General features: G+C 42.2%; 1 protein-coding gene across 9 annotated transcripts in view; it reads left to right on the forward strand.

The window, feature by feature from the left end:
- The first annotated feature begins 9,807 nt into the window (after nucleotides 1-9,807).
- The window catches only part of PDLIM5 (PDZ and LIM domain 5), a 209,351-nt gene continuing 204,861 nt past the window's right edge, over nucleotides 9,808-14,297 (forward strand). For 8 of the 9 annotated variants that reach the window (XM_024574819.3, XM_053922919.1, XM_053922925.1 and 5 more), the window contains exons 1-2: nucleotides 9,820-9,958; nucleotides 13,194-13,327. In XM_024574819.3, the coding sequence (XP_024430587.2) occupies nucleotides 13,232-13,327 (96 nt within the window). In that variant the 5' untranslated portion in view covers nucleotides 9,820-9,958; nucleotides 13,194-13,231. Of the gene's footprint in view, nucleotides 9,959-13,193; nucleotides 13,328-14,297 lie in introns of all 9 variants that reach the window. The other variant, XM_024574820.3, reaches the window with a different exon arrangement.

Consider the following 14,297-nt stretch of genomic DNA (forward strand, 5'->3'; position numbering starts at 1 on the left):
CAGTGAGCATTCTAAATCACCTGTCTTCACATTTTCCTTAGCTCATTTACCAAAAATGTGCAAGACATTATAATGAGTACATAGAAGGCTAACAAAATGTATTTTTTATTTTTTTAAATTATTTTTATTGATTTTGCTATTATAGTTGTCCTGATTTTACCATCTTTGCTACCCCCACACAACACCCCCCATTCCCTCAGCCCATCCCTACACCATTGTTTGTTTCCATGGGTCATGAGTATAAGTAGTTTGGCTACTCCATTTCCTGTACAGTACTTTACATCCCCATGGCTATTCTGTAACCACCTATTTGCACTTCTCAATCCCCTCACCTCTTCACCCATTTCCACACAACTCCCTCCCATTTGGCCACCATCGAAACACTCTCCCTATTCATGATCCTGTCTCTGTTCTTCTTGTTTGCTTAGTTTATATTGTAGGTTCAATTGTGGATAGATATGTATTTATTGCCATATTATTCTTTGTAGTTTTGATCTTCCTCTTTTTCTTAAATAAGTCCCTTTAACATTTCATATAATAATGGTTTGGTGATGATGAACTCCTTTAGTTTTTTCTTCTCTGGGAAGTACTTTATCTGCACTTCAATTCTAAATGATAGCTTTGCTGACTAGGGCAATCTTGGCTGTAGGTCCCTGCTTTTCATCACTTTGAATATTTCTTGCCAGTCCCCTGTAGCCTGAAAAGTTCCTTTTGAGAAATCAGCTGACAGTCTTAGGGGAACTTCCTGGAGGTAACTAACTGCTTTTCTTTTGCTGCATATACTAATCTGTCTTTATCTTTAAACTTTGGTGTTTTAATTATGATGTGTCTTGGAGTGGGCCTTTTTGCATCCATCTTGTTTGGGACTCTATGTGCTTCTTGTACTTGCATGTCTATTTCCTTCACCAAATTAGGGCAGTTTTCTTTCATTGTTTTTCTTCAGATAGATTTCCAATTTCTTGCTCTTTCTATTCTCATTCTGACACCCTTACGATGCAAATGTTGGAATGTTTAAAGTTGTCCCGTAGGCTGCTTACACAATCCTTTTTTATTTTTTGGATTCTTTATTGCTCCTGTTGTACTGATTGGTTGTTTTTTGCTTCCTTATGTTACAAATCGTTGATTTGATTCTCTGGTTCATCCACTCTACTGTTGTTTCCCTGTGAATTGTTCTTTATTTCATTTAGCGTATTCTTAATTTCTGACTGGATCTTTTTTATGCTGCTGAGGGCCTCACTAACTTCCTTGAGCATCCTGATAACCAGTGTTTTGAATTCGGCATCTGATACATCGCTCATCACCATTTGGTTTAGTTATTTTTCCAGAATTTTGATCTGTTCTTTCATCTAGGTTGTGTCTTTATCTCCTCATTTTGACATCCTCCCTGTGTTTGTTCCTATGTCTTAGGTAGAGCTGCTATGACTCCCTGTCTTGGTAGCATGGCCTAATGTAGTAGGTGTCCTGCAAGAGTGACATAGCCTCTCCTAGTACCCTAGCTAGGTACTCAAGGCGCACCCTCCATGTGGGTTGAGTACGTCTTCCTCTTGTAGTTGAGCCTTGATTGCTATTGGCAGGTCAATGGGTGGGATTTACCTAGACCAGTCAGCAGCAAGGACTGGCTATGGCCACTGACCACCAACCTCCGACCTCTGTGGAGGATCAGCTTCAGCTCTGCAGGGACAGGATGGTGGTGCTCTGACGTGGTCAGTAGCTGTCCATTGGGTGTGCAGGCTCTGGGTTTTCCTTGGTGATGCAGGCCAAGGCCAGCCCCCACCTGTGTTCTGCCCAGGGTCACCCTGAATGAGCTATAAAACAGTCTGAGTATATACTACTTGTGCTGGGTTTGGAGATTCCCAGGTGAAGCCAAACTGAGAATCTAGTCTGGGTGGTGCTAGCACTGGGCCTGGGGCCACTTAGCGAGAGGTGTAGGGCCTTGGGATTCACAGAATCTGGCTGTTGCTTGTTTGATAAGATTTAAAAAGTTGTGAACCATGAGCCAAGAGCAGCCATTTATATGGAACAGTCATGGTTAACAGCTTGGGTGGGCTCATAAGGTGGGTGAGGTGGAGTCTCAGGTCATCTCCAGGGTGGGGCTAACAGTGTTAGCCAGGTTGATAGAGTCTCAGAAATGGCTGCAGCCTGCCGGCTCTTTGACTGTTGGAGGGAGGGCTCAGAAAGGGACAATGACCTCTGCTCACCTTTGTGTAGAGAGAAAACTGTCCCCTAGCTATCACCTTGATGCCAGATACTTCAGTCCCTCCCTGTATGCCACTGGGGCCTTTCAAGCTGCTCCCCCCGTGGAAGAGCTCAGAGAGAGTGAATCTTAGTAAGTCTGTGTATGGGTTCTTTAAGGAGAACTGCTTGGGACTATAAAAGTTTCTTATACTGACTCAAATGCTGTTGGTTTTCGAAGCTAGAAGTTATGAAGACTTATGTTCCTGGCACTGGAACCCTGGGCTAGGGGGCCCAGAGGGGGACTGGGACTCCTCGATCCTGAGATATCCCTCCCAAATTTTTATCCACCACACGTGGGTGAGGGGCCAGACCATTCTGCATCTTCGCCCCTCCTACCAGTCTTGATGGATGTGGTGTCTTTAATTGTGTAGTTGTCAGACGGTCATTCAGCTAGATTTCTGACAGTTGTGTGATGGTTTTTCTATATTTTAGTTGTAATTTTGATGTTACCTATACCACCAACTTTGACAATTTCTTAATTTTTCTCTTTTTTTCATCTCTGAGCCCACTGCTTCTCAACTGTTTCTATGTAAAGGCAAACTTGGAAACTGAGGGAAATGTAAAAAGTTTCTTCGCAGCCTGTCCTGACTCCCAGGCTGAGGAGATTAATTTTGGCGAAATAATTGGGAAGTTGTGCCCAGGCCCATTGCTTACTTTCTTGACCTTCTTCAAATAACAGCTTTCTTAATATACTAACCTTTTAAAATTCCTGACCTAGATGTTTGTTTCTATCTGATTTCTAAATTCACATGGTCTCTCTCCTAATAACCACACACAATGACTCAATCTAAGTAAAATATAAGACTGATAAAACCTGAATCTTATTATGAGAAATATTCCGCCCTCCTGAAACCTAAACTTAAAGCTTCCCGGTACCTTTTCCAGTGCCCCTACTATCTCCCCTTCCTGTTCGTACCCCTCACTTACTAATCCGCCCTTTTTGTGTACTAGAAATTGCCAGAGAAATGCATAGTCCCTTCAAACTTGCTCCCCTACCTTCAGTATCAGTTATTAATAGCATCCAAAAAAACCCAATTTGAAACTTTGAAGCTAGTTTTTCAAAGTTTAAACTTCTTTTTCACTTCTTTCTTGATCACACATTTGCCTAGGCTTCATGGATCCGTTCCTGGGGTCTTTCTTACCCACTTATTGCTTTGCACTCTGCCTGCTTTCGTTCTGCGGGATTCTGTACTGACCTTTAGAATGACTGCGCCTTCAGTCTCTTTCTCCCTAGATTACTAAGTGTTTCTGTAGTTATTAGAATAGTTAATACTTCCTCTCCATTCTAGACTTCAAAATTTAAATAATCATACCTATGAGCGGTTTATTTACCTTTCAGGATTAAGACTTAAAAGATAAACTGACTTGGAGTAATGTAGGGACTTTTTAAAGACTGGTACTTTATAGTTTATTGGGTGAAACTGTAAGAACTTGTCACAGCCATACCATCTTGTGATTAAAAGTTTCTGCTATTTTTTAAATACTGCAAGAGGATTCTGAGTCATGCATTGGATAATAAAATGTTAGCTCAAACATTTACACACTTACGTAAATCCTGTTTAGATGGAATATTCTTTAAAAATATTCCTGCTAATATTTTGATCTATTTTTTCTTTTCTACTTCTGCTTTTTGTGCCCTGGTTACGATAAAGGAAAGCCTTTAATATGGTTTTCTTTGTGGTGAGGCATCATTGCTCAGCAGGTAGAGTTAATGAGGCTAAGGAAATTGATCTGACTTCCCGATGGCTCAGTTATCTTCCTGTTAGTCTGTACTCACAAACTGTCCTTCAAAACATGGCCAACCATTTCAGAAATGTTAGTCATGAGTGAGACAGAGAAGGGGAGTCCGAATGGCTCAGTGGCAAGTCATTGTAAAACCAGTTGGGGCACGTGCCCCCACCAGAAGTGGTTAAGAGTTTCATTCTCTTTCACATACAAGTAACTCAGCATTCACTGAATTTCAATAATTTGCTGCAGATTCTGCCTCTTTGGCTTTAGCAGTGTTAGTTGCGATTCCATCTTATTTCTCTGGCCTTCTTTTTTTAAGTATATTTTATTGATTATGCTATTACAATTGTCCCAATTTTCCCCCTTTGCTCCCCTCCACCTGGTTCTCCCTTTTACTCCAGCAATCCATCCCTCACCCCCGCCTTAGTTCATGTCCATGTGTTGTGCATATAAGTTCTTTGGCTTCTCCATATCCCATACTGTTCTTAACACCCCCCTGTCTATTTTGTACCTACCAATTATGCTTCTTAATCTTTGTACCTTTTCCCCCTTTCTCCCCCATCCCCTTCCCCACTGAAATACTTCCTTGTGATCTTCATGTCTATGATTTCTGTTCCTGTTCTAGTTGTTTTCCTAGTTTGTTTTTTAATAAAATATTAAATATTAATATTTTTAAAAAGATTTTATTTATTTATTTTTAGAGAGAGGGGAAGGGAAGGAGAAAGAGAGGGACAGAAACATCAATATGTGGTTGCCTCTCGTGTGTCCCCTCCTGGGGACCAGGCCGCAACCCAGGCATGTGCTCTGACTCGGAATGGAACGGGTAACCCTTTGGTTTTCAGGCCACTGAGCTACACCAGCCAGGGCTGTTTCCGTTTTTTAGATTCAGTTGTCGATAGTCATGAGTTTGTTGACATTTTAATGTTCATAGTTTTGATCTTTTTCTTACATATGTTCCTTTAATATTTCATGTAATAATGGCTTGGTGATGATTAATTTTTTTAGCTTGACCTTGTCTGGGAAGCACGTTTTCTGCCCTTCAGTTCTAAATGATAGCTGTGCTGGATAGAGTGATCTTGGGTGTAGGTCCTTGCTTTTCATCACTTTGAGAACTTCTTGCCAGCCCCTTCTTGCCTGCAAGGTCTCTTTTGAGAAATCAGCTGACAGCCTTATGGGAACTCATTTGTAGGCAATGCTCTGCTTTTCTCTTGATGCTTTTAAGAGTCTCTCTTTATCGTTAGCCTTTGGCATTTTAATTATGATGTGTCTTGGTGTTTTCCTCTTTGGGTCCATCTTGTTTGGGGCTCTCTGTGCTTCCTGGACTTGCATGTCTATTTTCTTCACCAAATTAGGGAGCTTTTCTTTCATTATTTTTTCAAATAAGTTTTCGATTTCCTGCTTTTCATCTTTTCCTTCTGGCATCCCTGTGATTCGGATGTTGGCCCTTTTGGAGATGTCCCAGAGTCTTCTATATTCTCCTTATTATTATTATTTTTTTGAGCTCGTGTTTCTTCATTCTGTTCTGGTTGAAAGTTTATTGCTTTCTTATGTTTCAAATCGTTGATTTGAATCCCAGTTTCCTTCCCTTCACTGTTGATTCCCTGCGGATTTTTCTTTATTTCACATAGAGTAGCCTTCATTTCTTTCTCCCCTTATGTTTTTACCATAGTCATTGAGTTCTCTGAGCATCCTTATCACCAGTGTTTTGAACTGTGCATCTGATACGTTGTCTATCTCTGTTTTGCTTAGTTCTTTTCCTGGGGTTTTGTTTTGTTCTTTCATTTGGGCTGTATTTCTTTGTCTCCCCAACTTGGCAGTCTCCAAGTTTGTTTCTGTGTATTGCATAGAGCTGCTTTGACTCCATGTCTTGGCACACTTGTTATAAGGGGCAGAACCTTAGGTATTTGCTAGGGCGGGACAACCCACTTCATCACTTTGTGGTGCTGTGGGGAGGAGGGATAGGAGAGGGGACAATGCTGCTGCCTGGCTTGTAGAGGTTTGTCTGGCACTTACCCCATTTCCAACTACTTCACCCGCTTCCTGTATGTAACTGGTGCCCTTCTAGCTTCTGCCCAGATGCTGAATCACAGAGTGGGTGGGTTTATGTACATTCCAGGACCATATGAGTCCTTTAAACAGACACTCCTGAGAAAACAGCAGTTTTTCCACACCCCCAACCCCACTGGTTTTTACAGCCAGAAGTTGTGAGACTTTATCTTATATGGAAACCTGGCTTGCACTGGTGTGGCCTAGGGCTGGGATCTCTTGCTCCCAAGGTATCCCTCCCAATTTTTATCCATCACACCTGAACATGGCACCACCTGTTCTGCTGCACAGCTGCTGCCTCTCTTCACAGCACCGTGTCCTTTCCACCGCAGGCTCTCTGTCTCTGCTCCTACGCATCTGGATGAATGTTGCTTCTTTAAATCCTCGGTTGTCTGACTTCCACATAGTTTGATTTTATGGCAGTTCTGGATGTTTTTGTTTTGAGGTTGGCTGTGATTCTTCTTGTGGTTGTGTGAGGAAGTGAACAGTATCTGACTACATCTCCATCTTGACCAGAAGTCCCCTTATTTCTCTGGTCTTTAAAAACTGGATGGCTTATTGAATTCACTGAGAGGCAGAGTGTTGAGATAAAAAGGACATGATTTTTGGAGTCCTACCCACTGCTCTACTTCAATCATAAATCAGTTGTGTGGCCTTGGTTAAATATCTTAACCTTCAAGTTTCTTTTTCTTCCTTTTAAAAAATACCTACTTCATATCATTGTAAGAAGTAAGATACTGCATGTAAGTCACCAAGAACAAAATGTACCATGAATGCTGAAGGTGTGTACTTGTCTTCTCTGACACATAAATAAATCTAATCAATTGTTTAGTAGAGTTTCATTTGGATACAATTTATTTAACATCTACTTTGTGCCAAGCACATTGTGAGGTATTTTATATGAGGTCTGTCCAGAAGAAGTCTAGCAATTGTTAACATAATGAGAACGGTTTGCAAGACATTGATGTAACCTGTCAGCCAAGGAGAGTGGACTAGAACACACATATATGAACAGAGACATCTTCACTGTACTAGTCAGCAGGGGCCGTAGATGCCATTGAGTGAACATCTATACTGTGTGGCTGTCACATTCAAAATCGCTGAGTGGGTAGAGCAATGAATCACATCAAATTTTGTATTAAGCTTGAACCTTGCTCCATGGAAACTATTTGGATGAATCAGAAGGCTGCAGCTGTGGGCAACTGGTGATTAGCAGCTTCATCACGACAGTGCGCCCGCTCATGTGTCATGTCTCATGCCGAGTTTTTTGGTGAAACATCAAATTACCCAGGTGACACATCCCCACTACAGCCCAGATTTGGATCCCTGCAACTTCTGGCTTTTCCCCAAACTAAAATCACTTTTGAAAGGGAGGAGATTTAAGACTCTTGTTGATGAGATTCAGGAAAATAGGACAGGGCAGCTGATGGCGATTGGGAGAATGTGTGAGGTCCCAAGGTGCCTGCTTTGAAGGAAGGGGACTGAGGCATCATTGTCTTATGTACAATGTTTTTTTTGTATCTTGTACCTTCTTCAATACATGTCTCTATTTTTCATATTAAATGGCTGGATACCTTCTGGACAGACCTTGTATATATTATCTCTACTCCTCATGATAACCTCAAAAATTTATTTATAATTATCATTTCCTTTAAGATGAAGAAACCGAGGTAAGTTGCTGCTATCTGGGATGCATTGTTTTAAACTAAGCACAATATACAGTAAATTGGGGAAACAGGAATATTTCTAGGGAACTGTTTTTCAAATATTGTAGTTTAATAGTTACCTAGGGGTCAGGCTGAGGGGTGGGAGTATTAGTTAAGAAGGCAGATTCCTGGGGTCCACTTGCATGGATCCTGGGTCTCTGGGTAAGGCCCTGGAAAACGCAGTTTTAACAAACTGCCCATGTCACTTTAGTGCAGTTGGTTCTTTGGAAAACACTCGGATACATATTGGTCTATGCATCACACCTAAGTGTGGTTCATCTATTCTACACCCCAAGCTCTAAATTGTGGGAGGGGGAGGGGGATTCAGAGGCAGGCTAGCATCTGCAGGCTGAAATTGAATTTGCCTCTATAAATAACACTCCCCTCACTCTCAACTCTTCTTCACCTCAAGATACTTACCCTCTGATAATACCTTCACATCCCACCTGCAATTATTGACGTCTTTAGTCAACCTTTGCTGATCCCGGCTCAAGGTGACTGTGTCAGCAGCAAACAGATGAGAAGAACCAGAGATGGAACCCTAGAGAGTAACTAACCATTGTCCTGAAAAACTGTCATAAGCTGTAATCTCTTGCAACCTCAATTTTATTAACTATAAATAAGGATGACATTTGTGTTAGAAAGTTATTGTAAGAATTACCACACTGTCTACCAAATGGCAGCTATTGTTATTTATGTAATTTTGGTGAGATATCAAATGTGATAACCTATATTACAGCCCTATATAAATGAGTTCTCACACGAAGAAATCTTTCCCTCCAACATAATATTTTGTAGAATGAGATGAAAGCTATGGATCAGCACCGTCAAATGAAAATACAATGCTAGTCACATAGGTAATTTTGAATTTTTTAGTTTAAAAAACACATTAAAAAGGTGAAATTAATTTAATAACCTTTTAACCAAATATAAAGATCGTTTAATGACATGTAATCAGTATAAAATTATTAAGGAGGTACATTATATGGTACATTATATTTTTCATACTGAATCTTCAAACTCTAGTGCGCATTGTTACACTTCTATTGTATGTTGATTTGGGCACTAAATTTCAATGGTAAAGTGAAAGTATTCTTACCCAGACAATAAAGTTATGTTTAATAGAAACAGGTTACCCTGCCTGTATTTTTAAATTTAAATTAATTAAACCTATATAAACCAAAAAAAATCCGTAAGTCAGTTGCAGTAGCCACATTTCAAATGTTCAGCAGCCACGTGTGGCTTAGTGGCTACCGTTTCGGACAGGGCAGTTTTGGACCTTCTCTAGAATTTTGTTTGTACTTCGAAGGGATACATGGACCCCACGAAGTTGATTCTTGCTCTACATGTCCCTTGGCTAAGAATTGTCCTTTTCATGTTTTATAAGCAAAGTCATAGTTTAAAAAAGTCAACAAGTTACTTTCGATGTATCAATGAATATTATTCAAGTTTACTTACGAATAAACTCCTTGGGCTAAATTGAAGCAACTTTATAGAAACTGGACTATCGAAACTTTATTGGAAGTGGGCTATTATTGATTTGGATTTAGAAAAAGAAGCTGAGGATAGAGTGGTTCAACTTTTGGTCTCTGCTCTTTATCACTGCCTTCTGATGTGAACACAGGGTTTAACTTCTGGATGTGAAAGTTACTGATTTTCACGACCCTGACAAGCAAACTTGAGGGTTTGTGCTTCTCCGGAAACTTTAAACTCTTCCCCTCCCCCTAAAACAAAACAAGACAAACCACACACACACACATAAAACAGGCAGTAGCTGTTGAACTTGCATAGATGGGGATTTATCCAAAGCCCCCTTCTATTTTTAGACAAAGCAACTGCTTGCCAGTTCAGTTTCTGGAGAGAAAAATGCATCCAACGCAAAACAAACTCGCGGAGCAGACGTTTGCTAGGCGTTGCTCGAAAATTCTTAAGACGACTCCCACCAAAACTCGGCAGCGCAACTGTTTTTCCGCGGATGCTTCAGCTCGCCCGAGCAAGCCCAAGCGCCGGGCTCCGCAGCGGGCTCGGCGTCCGCGCCGCGCGGTCTCGCCCGGCCCGAGGGCGCGGCCGGGAGCGCCGGGGGCGGGCCCCGCTCGGGGGCGGGGCCGCGGGGGGCCGCGCCGGGAGGCGGAAGTTCCCGCGGGTGGTGCGGGCGGCGCACGCACCGCGGGTCACTTGTCAGCGCTCCTCGGAGGTGGCGGCATCGCGTCGCGGGACCGGAGGTGAGCGGCCACCCGCTGGAGGTGCGCGTCTCTGAGTCCCGGTGAAGGGGGGGGAGTAGCGGTCGCCTCGCGCCCAGCGCCGGGGGAGCCCTGCTGGGCAGACGGAGGGGCGCCCCTTGAGCGGGGCGGTTTCTCAGGTGTTTTCTGCACGCGGAGCGGCGGGGGTGGGGGAGTGGCGTGGGAAGAGGAGCGCGGGGGAACGGGCAGCGCGGGAGTGGGCGCGAGGCCGGTGGACGAGCCTCGGAGGTCCCCGGAGCCCGGCCCGGCCGGGACGTGCGCGGCGGAGGCAGGGATGCGGGAGCGGGGCTCGCGGTTTCGCGAGGCGGGGCGCAGGGAGGCCCCCGGGGCACCCTGCACGGACCCGCCGGCCGGCTCCGGGCACCGGTCTGGGCGTCCAGGGCCACCCACGCCCTGCGCGAATCTCTTGGGGGTGTGGGAAGGAAGCCGGACTCGGTGAGAATGGCGAGCTGGTTTTTGTTTGCTTTCACGCTACTGAGAAGCGTTTATTCCCCCCCCCCCCCCCCCCCCCCGCCCCAGATAGTTAGGATTTCGTAACCTGTTTGGGGAAAACTTTCGTGCGTCCGGAAATAAACCCCTTTAAAAAACCAAATCTGCGGTGAACGCCAGGTTTCTGAGCACTTGCGTGCTCGTTGGGGCGTTTGTGAGACTGTGGCTTCGGTGCGCTTGACAACGAGTGGAAAAAGGAAGGGCGTGCGGCCGGGGCCGAGCCGGGAAAGGGAGTTCGCGGCTGCGCCGGGCAGGGCAGGGCTCGGGTGTGAACGCCGCTCCGAGCCCGCGTCCGCCTTCCTGGCCCGGAGGACGTCGGAACCCGCCTGCCACGGAAACAGCCGGCTCGGGAGCCTTATTTGGCAAACTGGGCTAGGCGAGAACCTCTGCTGGAAAACTGTCTCGTGGCGGCTTTCACCCTGTGCCAGTGGCCTCGGTGCTGTAGCCCTACCTCCGCGGTCTCTCAGCGGGGAGGAAAGAGAATCTCAAGCTACTTACTGCTCCTTAATTTTAGACCCATCACGAATTCTCCTTTTCCCCTTCTCATCCTTCAGAGGAACTGGAATAGGAGTGTGGGAAGTGGCCAACCTTCTGTCCCAAGTACCAGGGCGAATACATTGTTTAGACGTTCCCTAAGAGAGAAAAGCCAGAGCTATGCAGAAGTTCCAACATTTTCTACGAGTTTGAAAGCAGAATAGGCTGCTATTTCCTGCCTGCTTGGTATTTTAGGAAGATTTTGGGCACTAACAACCAGATGGAGGCCTGGAAAAGGCCAGTAATGTTAGCATTGCTTAGGCATCAGAATATTTTAAGGCAATAAAGCTAGCAGAGGGAGCTACTAGAAACGACACTGATTAGAAATGAAATTCCATTGGTGTAGCTATGACCTTGCCAGTGCTAGAAACTTTGATGACAAACGGGAGAAGTCAGGAAGGGAACTCCCAAGTATGGGAGTTGGATGTGTGTGCGTGGATACATAAACACATTTTTTTTTGTAGGTCACAGGGTAGCCAGAAGTTGAGCCTAACTTAAACGTTCTTCTCTTGACAAAGGTTAAAAGATTGAAATAGAAGGGAGGGCAGGCTGCCTGTGAAATATCTGTTGGCTTTATACTCCTGATTTGTATAATATGTCAATATCAAAACAGTCTTTTCTAGTTCTGCGAAAATCTTCTCTTTTATTACAGGGGGAAGGAATTAAATTACATGTGGCTCCTTGTTAGCTCCCTACTGTTCATTTTTCAGGTGTATCCAACAGTTTGGCTTCTGGCTTGGCCTTTGGTCTTTTCAAGGCCCTGTGCCTGCTGTCTCAGTGTTGCAGTGATGTATTCTTTCGCAGGACCTCAGGGTACTACCAAGCCAGTGGGAAAACTCGTTTAGTTTCTAGGTAGATGCCGTGCAGATTGTCACTGATTTAATTTTTCTTTAAGACCCAGGCTTATTTGAAAGTTTTCCTCACTTTCCCTTTATGAAAGAGATGGAATGTATTTGCTTTTAATATACCCAGTGGTTCAAATATCTACACCTGCCACTGTCAGTTTGGTACGATGGGATAGAAATTTTGAATGGGTTAAAAAATAATTTAAGACAGGTAATACAGGGTGATTTAGTTGAACAGCACGGATTTTCTAAGACAGTTTGTCTTAAACAGCTTTTTTTTTGAAAAAAAAAAGTGGTTTTAAAATTATTAAACTATTCATGTGTTATATTTTTAATACTTTTAAAGAGAGAAATATTATGTTTTAGTATTACTGGTACATCTTAGAAAGTCTCCATTCCTCCCGTTTTCTCCCACCCACCTGTAACTGCCATGACAACCAACCCCAAACTCCAACACATACTTTTTGCTTTAGTTTTTTGTTATAAAAACACTACCATGAGAGTCAACATAAGCACACTTACAGCAAAACACAAAAAAGAAGGCACTAAAGCGCTGGCTCTTTTCTAAGGCTCCTATTTCCTTTCATGCATTAAATACTCCTACCATACTTAGTCTCACTCTGGTAAATGCTCACTTTCTACTTTGCCTGATGAGGTGTGTGCATAAACCAGAAGCAGGCTCTGACTGAAATACCACCGTGTTACCTATCATGGCCTGTCTGAAGAAAAAGTAAATACTACTTTAAGTGTGGAATATATCACATCCCTTCAAGAGGAAATTCAAGTTGTAGTCAATGATTGGAGAGAATAGTTTTGTACATTAAAAAAAAGCAACTCATTTTAGAACATTTAGTAAGTATGAATGAGAGTCTATGAATTACCATTCCTTTTCATATGTTAGAGTAATTTAGAATTTAAGTAAGTGAAATTGAAGGACTCTTGCCAATTGCAGGCAAAAGAATGTATGAGGTAGAGGAAAGGAGAAAACCATTTTGAATTAAACTTGAAATAAAATCTTGTTCTTTTTTTATGTATTACAAAATGTCAGAGAGTACTTTGAGTTAAAGTTCTTGTGCAGGAAGCCACAAATCGTAGCAAGTTGTAAAATTGATCAAGTGTCTAGAAATATATTCTGATGTGGAATTTTTATACTATGGAAATTGGCATAAGTTTAGAAATTGTATATTAGCTCATATATTTCTTTTCTTAGGTTGAAGTAAGAACTTGATACAGACTTTTTCTCTGTAGCCCCTCTCTCCCCCCAAACAAAATACTGAACATAATTTACTTGGGTTTATATTAAATGCATTTAAATATATAATAGGACTTCAAATAAACATTTTTTAAACTATTTGAATTTCTTTTCACAGTTTCACTTTCGGGGATTGGACTTTGATCCATTAGAATCATGAGCAACTACAGCGTGTCCTTGGTTGGCCCAGCTCCTTGGGGTTTCCGGCTGCAAGGTGGCAAGGATTTCAACATGCCTCTGACAATCTCTAGTGTAAGCAAACTTCACAGATTTTGTTACAGGTGTTCATTCAGTGCTTAATCCTGGAAACCTCAGGACTCATTGTCTCTGGATGACCTGTTCTCTACTTGCTACAATTGCTTATGGGATTTGATCTGAACATACTTAGTTACCTGTAATAAAGGATGTGATGGAAGGGAAGTTAGCAAGGATAATTAATTTCAATTTTGTTTATTTTCAGTTTCCCTTCATCATCTTCATGATAAAATGGAAAGCATTTAATTAGGGGATAGACTTCAGATCTTTCAACTGTAATTACTTTTGGGAATTCTCCGGATCTTACTTAGTTTCTTCATATGTAACATTAGAAGGTTACACTGTGGAATTTCTTGGTCCCTTTCAGTTCCAATGCTGTTCATTAAAAACTATTGGTAAATATTAATGAAATGACTGTCTTTGATGTTATTCCTCAGTTTACTTTCTGGTGAAGGCGATAGCCCATAGTAAAATGGCCCAAAGCTACTTACCTTTGAAGAAGAAATGAGAGTCATGGCTGTCCAACTAGATAGTTTATGAATAATTGGGATTTGGCTGTTTAGCTTAGTATGAGTTCAGTTCGAATGGATTCTGTATGTACATTTTAAGGATGTTTTCCTCATGATGATGAAAGGAGCAATTATAACTTTCATTTATTGGGGCTTGACTGTGTCAGGTACTGTTTCAGTTTCATGATCAGTAGTTAATTACTGCTCTTAATTACTTGTATAACTTTCCAGGTGTTTTTTTTTTTAATATATATATTGAAATAATTGTGAACATCTACTACCCTTTTACTTATATGGTAGTGTATTGTACACACTGTTTCACACTGTGCTTTTTCTTAGCAGTTTACCATGAAGAACTTTCTCTGTTAATATGTTGAGGGTTGTTTTTTTTTAAACAACTAGATAGAATTTTCATGTAGGGAGGTAACATTTATTTAATCATACACCATTGAAGAGCA

This window comes from Desmodus rotundus, chromosome 4 (assembly GCF_022682495.2).
Source record: "Desmodus rotundus isolate HL8 chromosome 4, HLdesRot8A.1, whole genome shotgun sequence".
In the NCBI taxonomy this organism is placed as follows: Eukaryota; Metazoa; Chordata; class Mammalia; order Chiroptera; family Phyllostomidae; genus Desmodus; species Desmodus rotundus.